At 32.3% G+C, this 20,510-nt stretch overlaps 1 protein-coding gene across 2 annotated transcripts; it reads left to right on the top strand.

The window, feature by feature from the left end:
- The first annotated feature begins 11,632 nt into the window (after positions 1–11,632).
- On the top strand, positions 11,633–15,874 carry LOC129310198 (uncharacterized). Of its 2 annotated transcripts, XM_054952071.1 has the most exons (7): positions 11,669–11,786; positions 11,895–11,927; positions 12,032–12,163; positions 13,760–13,920; positions 14,384–14,473; positions 14,744–14,902; positions 15,496–15,874. In XM_054952071.1, exons 3-7 carry the CDS (start codon positions 12,034–12,036, stop codon positions 15,601–15,603), a joined length of 648 nt encoding a protein of 215 aa, XP_054808046.1. In that variant the 5' UTR covers positions 11,669–11,786; positions 11,895–11,927; positions 12,032–12,033; the 3' UTR covers positions 15,604–15,874. The 2 variants fall into 2 exon arrangements, with proteins under 2 accessions (XP_054808045.1, XP_054808046.1); XM_054952070.1 differs by lacking the exon at positions 11,895–11,927 and having other exon boundaries at positions 11,633–11,786.
- Positions 15,875–20,510: the final 4,636 nt, after the last annotated feature.

The raw sequence follows: 20,510 nt of genomic DNA, 5'->3' as shown, positions 1-20,510 counted from the left end.
AGTGTAAATACCATAAGTGCTCCATTGATAAAGGAAAAGCAATAAGCTATAAGAATAATAAGATTACTCTGTGCAAACTTGGGGTGACACAAGGTCAATTTGAGCTTATGTTGGGCAAGTTGATTTGAGGTTGAGTTGTTGGAGAGTTCAAGAGACTTTCAATTACATACTCTAGAGAAAGGTAATGGCATACTTTTTTAAATTTGAATTTTGAAGCTAGAAGGAGTAGATAATTGTACATGCCATTCAGAGTGTAGTTGTTGTGCCTCATCATGAGAGAGTGGCCATTCAGGTGCTCTATTTTCTTTAAGAGGTGGGATAAGTGGCATGATGCAGGATCACCACTCTTTTAGAACTTGACATTTCATTTAATAGTTTGTATAATGAGTTGATGTTAGGTTGTTCTTCCTTATTTCGATTTAGACTACATCATGTGTATCTCTTGGCTTAGAGTGACAAATTCAATCCAAAGATAATCTTTTCTGAAGACGTTAGTTTCTAATGATTGAATCACCAATAGAAATAAAATTCCATTAAGGAATAAATAGTAGTCCCAAACTATATATTAGAGAGAAATAAATAGAGTAGAGAGAAATTCTCATATCATTTAACATTTTGAGTCACCAACAAGTCAAATTTCTATAATTTGAATTAGTTTCCAATGATCTCTTACTTAACACTTGAAAATAAAAGTTGTATGGTAGGAGAAACAAAAGTAGATAAAAATCTAAAAAACTTTCAAGTAAACAAAAATCATGGAAGAAACATCAAATGGAAAATGACAAGGCAATTAGTGACACTAATAGAAAAAAGAATGCTCGATACTTGGTAGAATCCAATTCCAAATAATTAAAACTATAATTAAGTCCTCAAATTTGAATTAGACTTACTGGGTGAAGAAGCCATGGAAGATAGTCCTCGTCTTCATTCTCATCCTCAATCCTTCTACTCTTCAAGCTTTTAAAGGATCAAAACGTTTATGTTACCCATTCACACCCCAATTTATAAGCTAAACCTATTCATCAAATTCCTCCAAAGCCAAGACAAAGTTAGAGATGATTAGAGTTAAGGGAAGGGAAATTCAATAAGTCAATTCATCCCTCCATTGTTTACATCTAATAATAGTTTTAAATTAAATATGTTCACACTCAATTTAAATTTAGATTATACAGTTTTCACTTTTCATGTTCTTGGTAGGTAGGGGTAGTTTACTCACACCAATAAATGTTAGCATAGCCTTTCTTATGATTCATTCCATCTAACAATTTTATTTTAGGGTTAAGGGTCAAAAATATTCTTGAAATATGCACAAGATTCACAAATGATCCTAAACTCAACTATGGGTCATTTTTATCTCTCAACATTAAAAATTTGATCTTCTATGCCCCTGACATTAATTTCCAGTTATGTGGGTCCCGCATTTAAATTTTTTAATTTAAAATATGTAATCATGGGTCCTACCATTTTTAAAATATTTATTATAATATGAAAAAATTCTCTCTCCTCCCTTTTTTCTTTCTTGTCTACTCCCCACTCTCTTCCTGTCTCTCTCCCCCTCCCTACTCTCTTTCTATCTTCTCCTTATCACCATCTCTCCTCCATCAAGTTCGTCGTCCATGAATGCATGTGCCTGTAAAACAAAGCAATTGAAAAATATTATGTGAAACTAAAATAGGAAAAGCTCAAGGGATGGAGGCGACGGAGCATGCTCTATTTCACAATCATAAAATAGAGGAAGCTCCCTTAACTTAATCTCCATCCATCCATCTCGGCTTCTCGATGTGTGTTTTCAATCTTCTTCCATCACTACTGATAACCCTATTAGCATCTCTCTTTAGTTCCCATAAAACAGAGCCTCCATCTTTTGCTTCCTTTCATCTTTCTCCGACAAATACGCTTTCTTGAGAACTTGTTCTAAGATGAGCCACCATTGAGAACCTACAAGATCATTCATTTCATTTTTAAGATGAATGATGGTAGTAGAGAAAAGGTAGTTGCCATTGATATTGACTGAGCCAAAATTGAGATTGGTTATTCTTGAAGTAGTTTCTTCTCAAAGCAAAATGGATGAGAGAGAGTGGAGACTGGGATGCTTGTTGGCAATGCCTTTACCTTCAACCTCTCTTTGGAGCTTCCTTCACATGCATAAATAGGCTGCATCGTGCATGGACTTCAGGAGAGAGAGAATGAAGGAGAGAGGGAGGTGGAGGGAGAGAGAAGGTGAGAGGGAGTAAATGCATAGAGCAATGAGAGAGAGAGAGAGTTTTATATTATAAAATATATTTAAAAAGTGGGACCCACTATATAATATTTTATAATAAAAATAATAAAAAATTTAAATAAGGGACCTACAAAATGGAAAAAGGGTACAAGGCACGATCATCATATTTTTTAGAGTTAAGGGGCAGAATTGACCTTAAGTTGAGTTTAGGGTCATTTGTGAACCTTCACATATAGTTCAGGGATAAAAATTGACTCTTAACCCCCTTTTTTTTGGACAAATAGCGACGAAAGATCGACGAAGGAAATTTATATTAGTTAAGGATTACTTGTTGTCAAAATCTAAATGAAAAAAAGCTCAAATAGACTGTTGTTAATTTAAAATAAGTTATTATTAAAATGTGAATGGATGCTTGTTGATAAAAGACTAACATGTATCAATAGATATCCATTCGAGTTTTCACAATAAGTAATCTCTTGATTGATATAAATTTCCTCCAGCTATCTTTGATTGTTATTTTCCCTTTTTTTTCCTTTCGAGTTGAGTAAACGCTTTTTATAACTGAAGAAAAATATCACTTGCTAATTAATTACTTATTAATGAGCTATATAAATTTGTTTGTAACAACTCATGGGTCAAAATTTATTAAAGATTTCACATAAGTGTGTAAAAAAAATATAGGAAAAAAAATTAGTGAGGACCCTTTAACCTAACTTAATTTCAATCAAAGCCCCTGAAATTATGAAATCTCACTATACATGTAAGAAACTGAAATGAAATTAAAGAATTGACTGAAATGACCTTATTGTCCCTAGTGAGTAGTGAAGTTGGGCACATAACCAACTTGTGTAGGGAAATTAATAATTGATGCATGAAAAATGAATAATTGATATAGGTGGGGATTTAAAACTTTCATTAACAGCATAACACCACTATGAATTTGCAACTCTCATTCCACCTACGTCAGTTGTTCATTTTCTCTATACAAGTTGTTTATGTGTTTAGCTTCACTTGTTTATATTCATACTGGTGTCGTGCTATTAATAAGAGATTCAAATTCCACCCATGTTAGTTGTTCCTTTTTTATACATCAGTTGTTAATTTTCCTACAAGAGATATTCATGTGTTTAGCTTCACTAAAAATAATAAGGTTATTTTAGTCAACTCTTTAATTTCTTTTCAGCTCTCCACGTGTGCAATAAAATTTCATAATTTTAGGGCTCTGATTGAAATTAGGTTTGGTCAAGGTGTCCTCATTGAAAATTTCGATGCAAATTAAAACCATCTCTCAATGTAATCATCTACGTGATTGTATCGTGATTCCTTGATTATCAGTAATGTGGGATTTGTAAATGTAAAATAACTTATTGATCTAACTAACTTAATTCTCCCATTTTTCATTTGACTCCTTACATCAAATCACATATACTCTCCTTATGGCCTAAGTGGAAAGATATAAATATTCCAACTTAAGATAGACATTAAATGTCATGAAGATATGAGAGAAATTGATCTTCAATATGGGGAAAGCACCTCACTATAATTAATTGCTTCTTTTATGGAGAAACTTTAGCAAACAACTTTCTTTTGTAGAGCTTAATGTTGCTTAATGGCAACTTTACAAAAATCCAAATATTGTTTTCCTTGGGATCTCACACATCTTTCATGAAATGACGTTCAAATCGTAATTTTCCTTTCACTTGCCAAAATGCAAAAGATAGGGTCATTCTTGATATTTATTTTCTATTTAAATTTCCTAATTGTAGTCACATTGTAATATCCTGAAATTTTAATTCAGGAAACTAACTACTAATTAAAGGGTAAATTAATAATTTAGTGAATTAATTAGATAATCAGGATTTTGGATGGCAAATTAAAGTTTTGACTTCTTGGGTTGTTGAACAGATAGGATTGAGTGAAAGAATGATGTTTTAGAGTGAAGTATGCAAGAATGGTGAGATTTTTTTTCATTGTGCCATACGCCGTGGCATATGCTTAATGCACCACGACGCATGGCACAAAATTTACTTTAGTCAAACCTGACTCAGCTCGCAAAAACAAAGGGGAAAAGGAGAAAAGGAGCATGAAGGAGAGGAGAAGGAAGAGTGCTTTATTAAGGCAAGATTTTGTGGCAAACTGAGAGATATTTCTAACCTGTCACTTGTCGGGTAAGTTTCTTACCACCTTAAGCTCATATTCTATACTAATTTCTCTTCGTTTGGGTTATAGACAAATTAAATTAGGGAGTTTTAAGGGATTATTTCTTATTTCTTACCCTCTTGCAATAAAAAGACTCTTCGAAGTAAACTAAGGTTTTACAGTTGGTTTGAAAGTTAATGGCTAAATTTTGAAGCTATAAGCTTAATTAGTCTAAATTAATAAGTTAAAAAGGGTGAAAGTTTGGTAAGAAGTGTGTTAGGACTAAGAAAATTGGTGAGAGGGTTTGGTAGGAGGATAAGATCCTAAAAGGGGAAATTAAAGGTGGTTAGGTGGTTAATTATAATTAATTATGACAATTAGTACATTTAGTCAGTTCGATAATTGACTTATAGTGTTGATTTGTATAGATTGACATAATTTATATGTTTTTTAAACAAGAAAGGAATTTGAGAAAAAGTATAGTGTTATGGGTAACTTTTCTAAGTACAGAAGGATTAAGGTGACTAAATAATTTATCATGCCTATTAATTAATTTAACTGTTTGTAAGTAAATGTGGTAATATAGTTTATGATTTTATATTTGGTATATTTTTGCAACTTGCATGCTTTAGCATTCAAATAGGTTTAGCATGCATATTAAAGAAATTATTTATACTTTTAAAAAGGAAATCAATTATATACATATATGTAAATGTGTGGAAATGTGCAAATGTGATTATATACATGTAAAAGTGAAGATGTGTGTGGAAACAAAATTTATATAGTCGGGCTGGCATCATAGGGTGCAGCAAGATATTTAGGGCTGTTACCATTGAATATTCAGACAATCTGGCAACTTTCTAGTGCTTGTAAGGGTGTGATTATGTGTGTGAAAGGGAGAATCCATAGTTTGAAAGAGGGATTGAATATCTTTGGTTGGGTGTTTTTACTACTTAAAGTGTGCTCGAATCAATATGTGATTAATCTAATAGAGCCTATAGGTTCAATTTGGGAGCTTGGACATTTAATGGATAAATGATCATATGAGTATATTATGGATTTGGTGGAAATCATTATAAGTATTTATATATCTATATGAGTTTACTGATTTTGAAAAATGAAAATAATGGTTTTCATTACCTATTTAGAGTTATTCTTGTTCATGGATATTTGATAAACTATTTGGTTGCTGAGTTGTTTATTTCACCCATGGTTGCCATTTTTACAAGATCTAATGTTGGGAGCTCTAATAGAAAAGAGTCGGGTTGAGAGTAGTAACACTACTTATTGCCTCACAGAGTGGGTATAATGAACTTGAGCTATGATTTTATTGTATATAAGTTGCCAAAGGATTTCACAAACATAAATGTATAATGCACTTGTATATTTATAATATGCTCCTCCTTTTATCTCATAACTAAAACCAAGTTGTAATATCCTCCTCCTTTTATCCCATAACTAAAACCCAAGTAATTAGGAAAATGAGACGATGATAATTATCAAATACAAAATTCTCATTAGTTAACAAAATAGGGACCTCAAGTTTATAAAACCAAGATCAAATCAAGTCTTGCAAATAGGCAAATCAAAGTTTGCAAATACGCGAAAGTAAGGGATCATCACATAAGTAAGTATATTGGTGCAAGAATCTGAAAAAAAAAATTAAAAAATTTTAAGGCATAGCGCCATGGCTCGTTGAACATGCGTTGTGGCATGTTCGCCTCTGTAACACGCGTCGTGGCTCGTGACACCATGCGCCGTGGTGCAAATGCACGAATTTTGATAGTGAATTTTGCTGTCAATTTAACAGCATTAGGGCTAACTTTTGATAAGCCCCAAATCTCTGTTCGATATCCGAATGATGTGAATTAAGAGTTTATAGAAAGCTCTTTTAGAGCTAACTAATGGCATCAGTCTTAGACTTAAATTCTTTTTAAAATAAAAATTGGACACCCTTTTTAAAACTTACACCTTTATATCAACTTTTACAAATTTCAAGTGTCCAAACAAAATACCAAGAACTATAAGCCACCAACAACAATACAACCACATACAAATCATCAAAACCAACTCGTGCAATAAACCATAACACAAGAAATAATTCAAGATCAAATTTTCACTACTCAACCCCTTAAATTCAAAAACATAGGTAGGGGGAGGTTACCACAAATTTTCATCAAGATTTTCTATATCATCACATAATATCCATTACCCTTACTTGCATTAGTATTTTGGCCCTATATCATAACACATAATAATCAACTCTCTCCCTAGGGCCTAAAATACCATTACACTTGCATTTTACTTAATACAAGTAAGTAACAAAAAGAGAAATCCTACTTGGCAATCGAAATTGTCATACACATAAGTTATCCAAAATAAGAAGGCTTATTACAAATGGGTCGCGATCCTAAGCCTCGGGGTGTTTTCCTCCATCCATACTTCTTGAGCTATTTTCTAAAATATTGAAGATAACGAGATGAGTACAACTACTCAGTAACCAAGGTTCGACTAGCCCATACTAATGCCCATCCATTAGTTTAAATGCAAGTGACAGTTAATATTAATACTTTAACCCATGTGAGACCATTGAAATTAGATATTCACAATTCAGCTCACATAATAGCATCTATCTAGAAAACAATATTTTTAGCACCTTTCATATAAATAGAGTTGATCACACAAATCATTGACAAGCATAATGGCAGAAATTAATACTCAACTCAAAATGTCATCATTGTGGACTCAATATAGACAACAAGTGCCTTTACTCACTATATGCATGATCACACCTCTCTTGTATCCTCCTTATTCCTGTAACACAAAACCGTGGACTATAACTCAATGGGATAGTCTATATTCCTTGACCTCCCTAGTTTAAACATTTGGGAAGGGATTCCCCGGCCAATGCGCACCCAACTCACTTATGGATCATAGTTCCCCTATTTCTCACACCATGGGGTGTTATACACCTTAGATTAGCCTCCTCATTAATCCAATGGATAGTTAGTTAGGTTCGAGTTTCTCGTTAAATTAGTGGGACAGTCCCTTATTGAACAAGTAGGACAATATAGATATAATCAATCTAGGTAAACCATCACACGGATGGGGCCTTACCACATAGATTTTATCATCTACTCTGCTTCCTAGGCAAACTCCCGCCTTTCAAGATCATGTCATGCACATTCATGCCATAACTCATACATATACAATTCATAGAACTTCACATATCAATTTTCATTAAACTTCGTCATTACACAATCATTGAACTTCTCAATCACATTTCATGAAACTTCAAAACAAATAGGTCATTGAACTCTAACTTTACAATTTCAAAATCATTGAACCCCACTATTTCAAAACATCATTGAACTTCTTTTAAACAAAGATTCATGTTACTTCTCAAATTGCAAAATCATTGAACTTCCAATAAACATTGATACAAAAATCCACCATTATTTTTCTCAAGGAAATTTTACATCACAAGGCATAAAACTCACATATTTGGTCTAATGGATTTCTTCACAATTTAAGCCACACTTGCATTTCTTTTTATTTTATACATCCCAATGATAAATCATACATCAATAAACTAATAAACACACACAAGCATAAGGTAGAATTCTCCCGATTACCTCAAACATTTGAGAGGTCAAAAGTTTCATCCATCAACTATTCACTCCTGAGGCTTCCAAGAAGCTTGAATAGTGTCAATGGTAGTTACACTACAAGTATATACCATACAAAACATCAATATTCATTTTGAGCTAATTTCTATTAACATTTCATTATTTTTTAATACTCAAGATTTATTCTAGACTTATGTAAATGTACTTAAAAGGCTTCTTAGCTTCCTTTAACTCTCATTTATAACATTAAGCTCTTAAATGAGCATTAATGAAGCCACAATAATCCCAACCTCTAAATTTATGAGAATTTCAGACATTTAATGTCCTCCAACCATCAATCATTATAAAATCATAAATATCAAGTTTACTTAGTTCAATCTACCCCCATTAACTCTATTTAAGTTAATGGGTTCGGGCCCATAACTTCTATGGACAGAAAATCACCATTAAAAATCAAACCCTAACCTCTACCATTAAGAAAATGGAAGAAGAGAGAAAGATTTAATCAAGGAAGTTTACCTTTGGTGTTTATGAGCTCTAAATTATTCCCAACATTTAGTTTCTTCAAGCCCTAGTTCAGCTTTTTTGCTACTCTCTCATTCTCTTTTGTTTTCTCTTATTTTTCACTTCGGATTCACGAGTTAATATTGCAAAAATCTGGCCATGCGTTATGACGGACGCATAATACACCGTGACGCATGGCACAGAGGGCCTCTTCCAGGCATTTTGTCACGCATGCACCGCGACGAACCAACAACAAGCCGTGACACACGACACATAATTACTTCCTTTAGAATTCTTCCTCTTCTATTCTCGGGTGACCCGATTCTCCTTTAAACCCACTTTTAGAACTGAAATTAAGACCAAACACGCCCATTAAGCCTTTTTGGCCACACACCTCATAAATAAACTTTATTAGTCTATTTAAGCTTAATTAATCTGGATTTAAAATTGAGGATATTATAATATTTGTTTGTAACTTAACCCTATTATATATGCTTATGTGATGTGTGTGTTTTTGTGTAATCAAGGGCTGAGATATAGTGCCAAGTACGTATGTGCATGGGTGGGTGTGTGTTGTAAGGTTTGGCTAAGTGTGTGTAAATGTGTGATTTTGCCTAAGTGTTGATAATGGCAACTTAGCGGCCAAACTTGTGTGTATGTGTGATATTAATGATATAAATGGTCAATTAAGTGTTAAATATTCTTTTAGATGTGGTCAAAGCCTTAAAGGATTTTGCATTCGGGTGTCTAATTTTTAAACAAAATATTAGATTTTTGTGAAACCAATATCATTAGCTAGATTTTAAAATAAGTTTCGTGTGGACACTTAAATCAACCCAATCGAAAACCATATGTGAGAAGGGCCCACGATGGAAGTTTGTATCAAATGTGCTATTTGACAACAAAATCTTATGCATATGCCACAGCACATGGTGCACATACCATGGTGCATGTCATAGAATAAGAAGATGTTGCTCTGTACCATATGCTGCGACACTCAATTCAACCTAAAATTGTCGTTTTGTTTTAGTTTACTTCTTATGTGATATATACAATTCTTATTCTTCCGTTAGGCTTTAATGGAAATTTTAAACAATTTAAAATGGTTTTCCAAAAGGTTCTAGGTGAGATCCCTATTTTTTTACAGTTTTCAACTAGAAACCTAATTGTAATTGTGTGTTGTATCGTAATTCGCATTACATAACAATATTAACTCATTGTTGGATTGACGTTGCATAATAAGAGTACCATCCATCAAAGCCATAGATGTCCCTTGTTAATTATGGGATACCCTTTCAAGAGTTTATGGAATTCAATATGTTCGTACTCTTAAATTCTAGAATTAAGGGTCCTTTTTTCACTTATATTTTAACTGAAGGGTTACTAGACATTCTAAACTCAACTATAGATATATTTTAAACTTTGAGTAATTAAATTTGGGAAAATCTCACTCCTACCATTAATTTGGAACTAACCATGGTTGATAAATAAAGCATAATGGGCCCACATTTTATCTCACCTTCCTTTCTACAAATGTCCTCTATCTTTGGCTCTTCTTTGGGATTCTCCAAAGCTCTTTTCTCTTGCTCTTCTTCCTCGTCTTCAACCCCACTATTTGGTCTTCTCAAATGATTCAATAGTATCATAAACCTAGATGTACCATGAAAAAAGTGATCCTTGAGAATCCAGTTTCTTCTTGTCAACCATCAATCTAACTCTCTCTCTCTCTCTCTCTCTCTTACTCATATATATATATATATAAAGCCTCACTCCTTCAACAATCTCAACACACAAGTTTTATCAATCATCACATCTATTGCCATGATGACGAACAATCTCTTACAAACCTTAATCATCACCCTTATTGCAGCACTAATCATAGCCATTTTAGATTGTTCTTCTTCATTTGTAATAGTAAATGACATTACAGGGTTCAAAACACAAGGGGAAGAAGACAACGACGTGAGAGCAATGAGGCAATTCCTTATTAAGAAGTATTATTATAACACAACATCGTGCAACAAGCTTCCCAAAGTATATCATTTAAAGAGCAGTGGAGAGCCAAATTGCTTTAAGAACAAGTGTGTGAATGTGAAGAGTAGAACTAAGTGTAGGTAAACTGAGGTTTCTTGCAAGGGATAGTGTGTGAATGCTTCATTTGATAGAAGAAATTGTGGGGGATGCAAATCTTATCTTCATCCTTCTCTTTGATATGCTCTCCTCAAGTGGCCTTCAGCATCTCTTTTCCTTCTCTCCAACTCCAATTTCCATTAACCTGTCAAAGACCATCTTGATTATTTCTATAACTAGGGCTGCAACAAGTACTTCAAACCTTAGACCATTCATCACTCCCAACTTGTGTATTGTCGCCTTGCTCGGTGAAAAAAGCTTCCCTCTACTCTTTGATATCAAAGACAAAAGATTGGGATGCTTAAAGCGAGAGTAAAATATGAAAGCAATGTAAAGTAATCAGAGAAGGTGTGAGAAAATGTGCCCCCACTATGTTTAAAATAACTGTTGTTACTTCTAAATTAATGATGGGGGCGAGGTTGCGCCATATTTAATTGTTCATGTTTACAATATATTAAATATAAATTCAAAGTTTAAATCGTCACTATACCTATAATTTAGAATCCAAAATGTCATTTGACATTTCATTTTTAATTAACTTGATCTCTGACTTGAAGAGTATTAGTTCAATAAAAAGCTCTTTAATTACTAAAGACAACTTTATATAAGTGTTATCGAAATTGTTGAATACCAAACAATGCACCCTGAGTCTGAAAAGAAGGATGGAAACAAAATGCATGCGGACATAATTCAGTCATTTAGTCAAATCTCTTTCACAAGGGCATAGGTCTATCAGTTGTGGTTTGGTCCTTCAACATAATTTGAATTTTTATGGCCCTTTATAAAAAATATTGATGGTTGTAGATCCTTCCATTTAATTTCCTGTAAATTAAATCAAGAGCTTACTTTCGTATTTTGTTTTAAAAATTTCCTCATTAGTTTGTTCAGATTTTTTTCTTGCCAAAGCGTGATCTTTGTTTTATTTGGAGTGCAAAATTAAGAGGGAACGAACTCCTTCCGATCTTTTTTTTTTTTTTTGTGGGATTAAATCCGTCCGATCTATTTTATTCTAGAGATATTTATGATTGAGAGAAAAGTGGGACCCAAATGATCCGAGTCTGATACGTAAAACTCGCGACTCGGGGGGATTAACGAAAAACCTCATCTTCACTGCATTAACGGTCTCCACTCATCTCTGTTTCTGCTTCCACTCGCTCCACCAGGTAATTCCTCCCTCACTGTTTGTGCTCATGCTCCTAGATTTAAGTCCATGCCTGTTTTGATAATCAATGTTTTCCCCCTTTTTAATTGGACAAATTAATACTCATTAGGCAACCGCAAAGCCATGATTGAAGCTAATCTGTGTAAGACTGCCTTTTGAATCAATTTTCTTTCTTCATTATCTCTGCTTGGGATTTTGCGATATAGTTCATTGGTTATGTGTGTAATTTGTGATAAATTTCTTCAGGAATGGCCTCTCTTCCGCACGGCAATGTGAATTGCCGCTTTTTATTAGAAAAAGGTGCGATTCCCCATGGGAGAATTTCTGCTTTGCCCTGCTTGCAAACGGGAAGAACAGTGTGTAGATGTTTCAGGAGAGGTCAGTTACTTAACTACTTCTTGTTTAATCGTTGTTAAAAATTTTGGGCATAATTTATATGACATACATTTGAAGCCGAGTTCTGTTGAAGATGTGAAGGAATGAAGTATATTACTATTTTCCTACTTCAGATACTTCATTCCTATGTAGTCTACAGGTAATCAATATTCATTTGGCAGCTCTCTCCAACTAATAATGTGAATTGTGAAGTTCGAAGACTTTCATGAAAGCAACTCAATCATCCTGCTGTATTTTTATTAAAAGTTAAAAAACATTCCATGGCGTTAACTACGTTTACTTATTTTTCTCTATTCAGAGAGGAGTTGAGAGTAAAGAAATGAGGAGTGTAATAATGCTATGAATTCCATGCATATTGCATAGTCATGTTCTTTTGTGCCATTCTCTCTTAAAGGTGTAAATGCATGAATCTAGGGATTCGAGTAATCTGGATCCCCTGCATTCCCAAAAGGGAATATATATATATATATATGATATATTTGAAGAGAGATAAAAAGGGGAAAAAAAAGATGATAAGTGTAATGATAAGATCTGAATACCATGCAAATATGGCAGGGATTCTCTGACCTCTTGCTTCAAATTCCATGCCCTATCTATAAAAAGTTGCAATTGCCCCATGATTTATTAGAACCATTGCAATAAACCCCCCCCCCCCACAGTCTAAATTGACTGTCAAGTTTTAGCCATGTGAAATTACTAAAATCTCCTTTACATCTTACTTTTATACCTATTCTGTCTTCTCTTGATCTTTATAAGAGTGTAAATGGCCAAGTCCTGTTAATTGATATTCCCTTATCATAGACACAATAATGACAAATTATATATGCATGATATGGTATTTGTCACAGGAAAGGAACTGCAAATTTCCCATTTAATATATGCATAATATATAAGATTTCTCCGTTGCTATATTTTGTAATGATTATTGATTGAAAGCTCGTTGCATCTCTGTGCTGGAAAGCAAAATCAGCTCTATCAAACAGTAATGAGTAGAATATGGAATATTATAGAAAACTGAACTTCCTATAGTTGAAAATATTCTTAGACGGTTCCAAAGGGAATCTTATAGAAAACTGAACTTCCTATTGTTGAAAATATTCTTAGACGGTTCCGAAGGGAATCTTATAGAAAACTGAACTTCCTATAGTTGAAAATATTCTTAGACGGTTCCAAAGGGAATCTTAGACTCTAGACTAGTGGAAAAAGTATCATACTTGGGATTATATAAGTAGATGTGCTAAAATCCTGATGGAAAGGTCTATATGTTGGCCAGGTATGGATATTGAGAGTCAATGATACGAAGCTAAAATTTGTGGAACCGTTATACTATTAGCCTGAATGCTTAATTTTTGAAATGATTCACAGGCAATCACAGACTTATTTGAGTGATGGTTGACCCGTAACACTGCAGCATTCTGTTGATTGTGTTGAACTTGACGACCTACTAATTGTCAATATCTGTTATAGATTTTCTGATTATGAATGGAACAGCGCAATTTCTTCATTGATTATGATTTATTCTCATGCAGGACTTTCTCTATGCCTGATTGTGATGCTTTTTAAACTGAAACATTTCAGGAACAATAATTTCTCAATGCTTATATGGAAAGAAGATTTTTTCTTCACCAGAAAAGAGATTTGGTGGAAATTTTTTGAAGAATGAGGGCTTCTCTGTCGCCAGAAGTAGTAGCTCTTCAAACTCTAGTGGAAGTGAGGATGCCCCATCTGATCAGACAGAGGCATGTATCAAAAACTACCTATGCTATGGTTCCCCTGTGACACTTGACTGAACATGGCTATTAGCATAGTAATTCACTCTTTTTAGATGGATGAAAGTGAGCATAACTATATTTTTTTGGAGGCAATTCCTCAACCTTACTTGTATATGTAAAAGCATTTGGTCTCTAAGAGTGTCTTCCATGTTCGTTCAAATTGTTAACCATGGGTGGTCCTTTGTGATTTCCATGTGACGTGATAATGGTTTTGTATTGATTTTTGAAAAAGGATCAATAGATGGAGAATGGAATGAAACACCAATTTATTTTAGGTGACAATAAAGACTAGTTGGTTTATAGAGGACCATTTTTATTTTGATCATATGATACTTAAATTGAAATTATCTAGATACTTTATCGGCCACCGATTATTTAACAAGTAAATTCTGGAACAACAAATTGTGATTTTATCTTTTGCACCCTACAGAAGACACCATTTGGATATACGAGAAAGGATGTTCTATTAATTGGGCTTGGAGTTACGGTCCTTGGCATTGCCTTGAAAAGTGGATTAGAGGTACTTTTCCCCCTCATGTAATGCAATCATTTGTATACATTTTCCATCTTATTTTATTTCACGATTTCCTTCAATCCCATAGCATTTTTTCTGATATAAGAATGAGAGTGTATTTAGATGGCTCTTGGCAAATAAATCAGATGCATTATGCAATAAAAGAACATTGCGGTGTGACTTTTTGGTTCTTATAATAGTTGTCACCCTTGATATGATGGAGACCATGTCGGCAATATTACCTGGAAAAAAATAATTTTGCCATGTTCGATGCAGTTTGTGGGAGTGGATCCACTGCAAGCTGGGAATGTGGTTCAATTGGTGCTGGTTTTGGGACTCACAGTTGGATGGATCTCAACATATATCTTTAGAGTTTCAAACAAGGAGATGACATATGCTCAACAATTACGGGACTATGAATACAAAGTGATGGAGGTAGACAAAATGACAAGATCTTTTCTTTTCCCTATAGTTTCTAGCTAAAATAATATGTGATTTGCCACAAGATAAGATCTTCAAGTGCATATCTGGTGTTGATTGTCAACTTCATTTGTCTAGTTCGCTAACTTCTAAATTACTTAAGGGCCAATTACATCGCACATCATAGTGCCATGATGTGCTTGTTAAATTTCCTTCCGTACTTCTCATTACTTTTAACCCATCATTTTGAAGCATATTGCAGTTTATGGTAAGCTATTTTCAAACTGTTGCTTTCCGCACTTGGTTAATGAAGCCACAATCCCTGTTCGTAAATGTGGAAATTGCGTTACTTTTTTGTGCTACTAAGATTAGTGAAACATATTCCCAGCTTTTCTTATTGGTTGCTTTACAGTCTTTGATTTATCTTTGTAATAAGACGATACGATTTGTATGTATCTTTAGTCATTGTTTATAACAGTAGCACTCCCTGGGATGAGATTTCACTTGCATTTTTCTTTTCTGGATGATGACGCTGAATTTTTTTTCCCGTCCATAAATGACTCAAAATTGAATCTCATTGATTCATGTTGTGTTCTCTGAATTTGCAGAAACGATTAGAGGGCCTAACTGAAGCAGAGCTGGAAGCACTACTTGAACAAGTTGAGGAAGAGAAGGGACGCGCAGCGAATGGAAAACAGGTGAAACAAAGTAACTAGTTTGTGTATATATATAGTAAACTTTTACCATAGAAATTGGATCAGTAATTTTAAGCTGTATGGACAACCTAGTTCAGATAGATTTGCTATGCCTGCTTCGTCTCCCTACATACATAAAATGACTGAACTTTCAAAAGCCTTTGTCACAGTGCTCCAGAAAATTCCCATATGTAAGAAATTTTGAAAGTTACGAAGGATTACATTGCATATAACCTAGCAATGACGGAGGAGGCAGATGGCAACGTTGCGCTTTGTCTTTGCTTGGTTCACATATTTTCTGTCCGTTCTCCATATCTCAAGCTACGAGAAATTTTTTAGGTATATAAATTTTACTAATTGAGTGTGCAATAGACTAATAAAAATAACTAAAAATAAGTTTCTGGAGGTGTGAATGAAACCCACTTTTCAGGCCAAAAAAGAAAAGAAAAAGAAAGCCAAGATTGGTTTTGTAAACGAGGTGACTTCACATTTACACTGCCCTTGAGAATTTATGCTTACGCTAATCCCAGTAAATAGATTCGAAGAGAGTGTCACATGATTGAACAAAAATGTTTATGGACAACTGCCTAGATGGATGAACTGACTTCGAAATAAATTTGTCAGTGTGTTTGTGTGTGAGCCCAATGTTGTGGCACTGCTCGTTCTACCTATAATAGTAAATTCTCATTTTCAACCTTTCTTTTGTCCCGCCGTTCTTTGAATGACGCACTTTCATTTTTTTTATATCAAAAATAAAATTCAATTTTAATACTTTTGTGTCTACCTTTTTTATACGTCACTTTTCTAATTTTCCTGTCTGTTATAAATTATAAATTATAATCTATAATGCCAATTTTTAAAATTAAAATAATTAAGTAACCTGATTTATATATAGCATGCTCCTTATACTTACAAAAAAAAGATAAAACTAATTAAAATCAATAGAATTGACTCTTAAGCCTTATATAAATTGAAAATTTGGATTATATAAAAATAAATCTTATATAAAAAAATTTATTTTCTAAATTATTATTCCTTCCATACTAAATATTTTATAAAAGTATTCGTGTCTTCTCCAAAATTATACTGGAAAAGAAAAACTGAGTTTGGGATAATTAAAGAGAGAGAGGGAGAGGGTATCTTAACTCTTAAGACACTTTACTTCCTTAAAAAAAAAAAAAAAAAAGCGGTGATAATATATATATATATATATATATATCATACACTACCTAAAAGGCTAAAACCCATCCTATGCATTCGTCAGACTTTCCATTTCATCCCCAAACCACCCCCCCCCCCAAAAGCTCTCACACGCTACCTAAAACATCCCATGCAGGGGAATGCACTCGGTTCTGATGAGCACCGTGCTCATCACCAATGTGGGGTGATCTAAACCATTCATTTTTCTTTAAATGATCTATGTTGTTGATTTAAAATTATTTCTTAAATATTTTAATATTATATTTATAAAGTAAAATATACAAAAATTATAATATTAAATATGAACTGTTTTTTATATTATTAAAGGATAAATATTACAGTATTCATCACCCCTGATAAGATTTAGATTGCTTGAATTTAAGTTTTTTAATTTTATTTTATATTTATTAATATAAAAATATGTAAAAAATATAGAAGTTTTTAATAAATTTGTTTATTACCAAATTGGTCGATATAGATTTAATTTAGATAATCCAATTTAATATTATTTTTTAATATTTTTTACAAATTGACTATTCAAATGTATTATAAACAGTACAAATATAATTTAGAAGGTTCAATTTAATATTAAAATTTTATAATATTAATTAATTGATTATCTAAATATACTCTAAACAGTTTATATTTAATATTATATTTTTTTATAATTTTTATTTTGATAAATTTAATATAAAAATATTTTAAAAATAATTTTAAATCTATGACAAATATCATTTGATAAAAAATAAAGGCCCAGAGATGAGCACTGAATGCGATCACCCTATGCATGAGACGGTAATTGCACTCCTAGTTCAGATGAAAAACTTCCCCGAAGTTTAGGCAATGTTGTTGCCTTTATCCACGACCGTGGTTTCTGTCATAACTCTTTGATTTGGTGTCTGCAATGGCATCTGATAGCTATCATAGGCAGGCACATGCAGGGAGGCAGGGAATTAAGGCCAAGTGGGAACAATCATTGACTTAAAATTCTTAACCACTGCAGTAAAAGTTAATATTTGATGCTCCTCAGACCACAAGGATTTTTTCTTTTTCTTTTTTAAACCTGAATATGTTCCTCTATGATTGGGTTATGAGAAAGTGACTTCTTGCCATCCATATTTCTGACAATGACAGTCCATGGGTCCAAATTTCTGCTACTTGGTACTTTGATACAAAGCTTCACCTTCAGCATATATTCATGTGTCCCATTTGGCTCATGCTTTGACCCTTTTCTCCTTAGAAGCCAGGTGCTGTGGGCACCTCAAGCAATAATTAAAATAAAGCATACAAATTTTTTGAAGTGTATAAGGTCAGAAAAGATAAATAAATTGCATTAACGGGTTTTCTTTATGGGAGCTCCATGTTTATCCATATTCAAGCCCAAAAATCTACTAACAGACAGGAGCATTCAATTTCCTATGTGTGCCACCATGATACAAACAAATAGTCAAATAGAATTAAAAAAAAAAGTAATTAACAATAACAATCATGACAACAAATATCATTTCACTAAGTGGAGTTACTACTTGAATTATATAATATTATTGTATTTTATCAACAAATGAAACTTTTGAGAATAATTTTTATGACTTTGCTTTAAAAGTTGATGAAAAAAAATGTTGGATAGGATAGAAGAATCTTTTTCTTTTTAAAATACCACTCAACAAAACGGAGAACAAGTTCCAACAAAGTTGTTGGTGCAAGAAGTGCTTCAAGTAGAGGAAGTACTCTTTTGCCATTTTTGAAGAAAGCATAACAAAAACAAAGAGTGAAAGAACAATAATGGAAGGTATAGTTATGTTTTACATTATCTTATAAAGGAGATAAGCGATCCTTGTTATAAATCAATTAATGAAGCATTCATTAATTTTTTTTTCCAATGTTATTTCTATTTAAAATTATTAACTATAAAGGAAAATATTATTTAAATACAGAAAATCGAAACACAGGTAAAATAAAAAAATATTTTATTTTTAAATAAAATTAATAATTTATTATTTTTTCCGATGTGTTAGTTAAAAATATATTATAATATAAATACAAGAGCGTATTTGTAAACTTGTGAATTTGCATACAGCCAACTAACATTTGGGACCGAATCATTGTACAGGGTGGCCGTTTTGGTTAGTGCCTGCAGCACAGCAGCAAGAGCACGTGATGTGTGGCCTTACTAATAGATCGTGTACGAAGTAAGGCTGGGAACAATTCTACTTGAAAGGAAGTGGAAAATCTCGTTGAGGGCTCTAAGAAAGAAAAAATTATAGGACACGGTACATTTTGAAATTATTTTGCAGGCCCAACATTCATTTTTGTAAACATTTTTTAAGAAGAAAGGACACAATTGCCTTTAGTGAGAAAAAAGCAATAAGTACTAGTTCAAATTTTTATAATTATTTGTTCATGAACACAATTTTAGGTTTGCATATCAATAAGTAATTGTTCATCAAAAATAAAATTCTTATTTATAGTTTACATATTCATTTTGACTAACTTAATAAATTGACAACTTAATGTTTAAATATTTATAAGTATAGGTTCATTTATTCGTAATTCAAAATCCATAATCTATAACTTTATATATTTAAAACTAAGGTTTATTGTGATAGCAATTATAATTTTTTACAACTACATATTGACCAATTCATAACTTTAGATTCACATATTAACAAGTAATTGTTAATTGCTTGCTAGAATTGAATGGATTGAAAAAATAAAGGTAAAAATAAAATAATCAAAAAGGATTGGCGAGCACATTCATAAAGAGGCGAGATAATTTAGTTCATAAAGTTAAGAATTATGATTCATCAGATTTTCAAAGAGTGTAATGATTCTCATATTTGTAGTATATATTAATGAGTTTTATCATACTTACTATGGAGGAAAGGGTGATTTAGTTCATTTTTATCTTAATTTTATCAATTTATTTTGGCTTTCTCCCTCCTTTCTCTCTCTTCCTCTTTTTTATCTTCCCTTGTTTTACATCAACATGATCATCTACTCACAAGTCAAGACACATAATTTATGATTTCATATATTAAAAATTAAAATTTATCATGACAGCAAATTCAAATCTTTACAACTAGATGTTCACAAATTCACAACTTTAGACTTATATATTAACAAGTAATTGTCCATTGTTAATGAATTTAAAGTTTTTTCTTTCTCACTAAAGGCAATTGTGACTTTTCTCTCTAAAATATATTTGCAAAAAAGACCATTAGAGCAGTAGAATAATTTTAAAATATATTGGGTTTTAAGTGCAATTTTTTTCTCTCCTTTGAAGCCTAGATAAGATTTTCTCTAAAAGGAACCAAACTCGTGTAATACTGGCATTATATGATTTTAAAAATTATTTTTGTTTTAAAAAAATGTACCTACTGTTGACATTTTTTATAATTTTTATTTATCAGTGATCACAAATTCTGAACTCGTTTATTATACAACATAATCCTCAACTTTTAAAAATAATATAATTCAACTTTTACCATTAATAAAAATTAATTTTGACCTTTAGTTGGTATTAACATGATATAAAAGAATACTAAAAATTATAAAAAATAACACAAGTTACAATAAAAGACTCAAAAATTTAAAATTATAGACAACGAACCAAAATATTACAAAAATTGATCAATTTTTTTCCATCATTTTATATAATTTTTAAGGTCATTTTTTAATTAATTAGCCATCAAAATTAACTTTTATTAACGATAACATTATATTCTATC

This window comes from Prosopis cineraria, unplaced genomic scaffold (assembly GCF_029017545.1).
Source record: "Prosopis cineraria cultivar Desert tree isolate PC_DT_omini unplaced genomic scaffold, ASM2901754v1 PC1, whole genome shotgun sequence".
In the NCBI taxonomy this organism is placed as follows: Eukaryota; Viridiplantae; Streptophyta; class Magnoliopsida; order Fabales; family Fabaceae; genus Prosopis; species Prosopis cineraria.
This window is presented reverse-complemented; position numbering and strand designations above follow the sequence as displayed.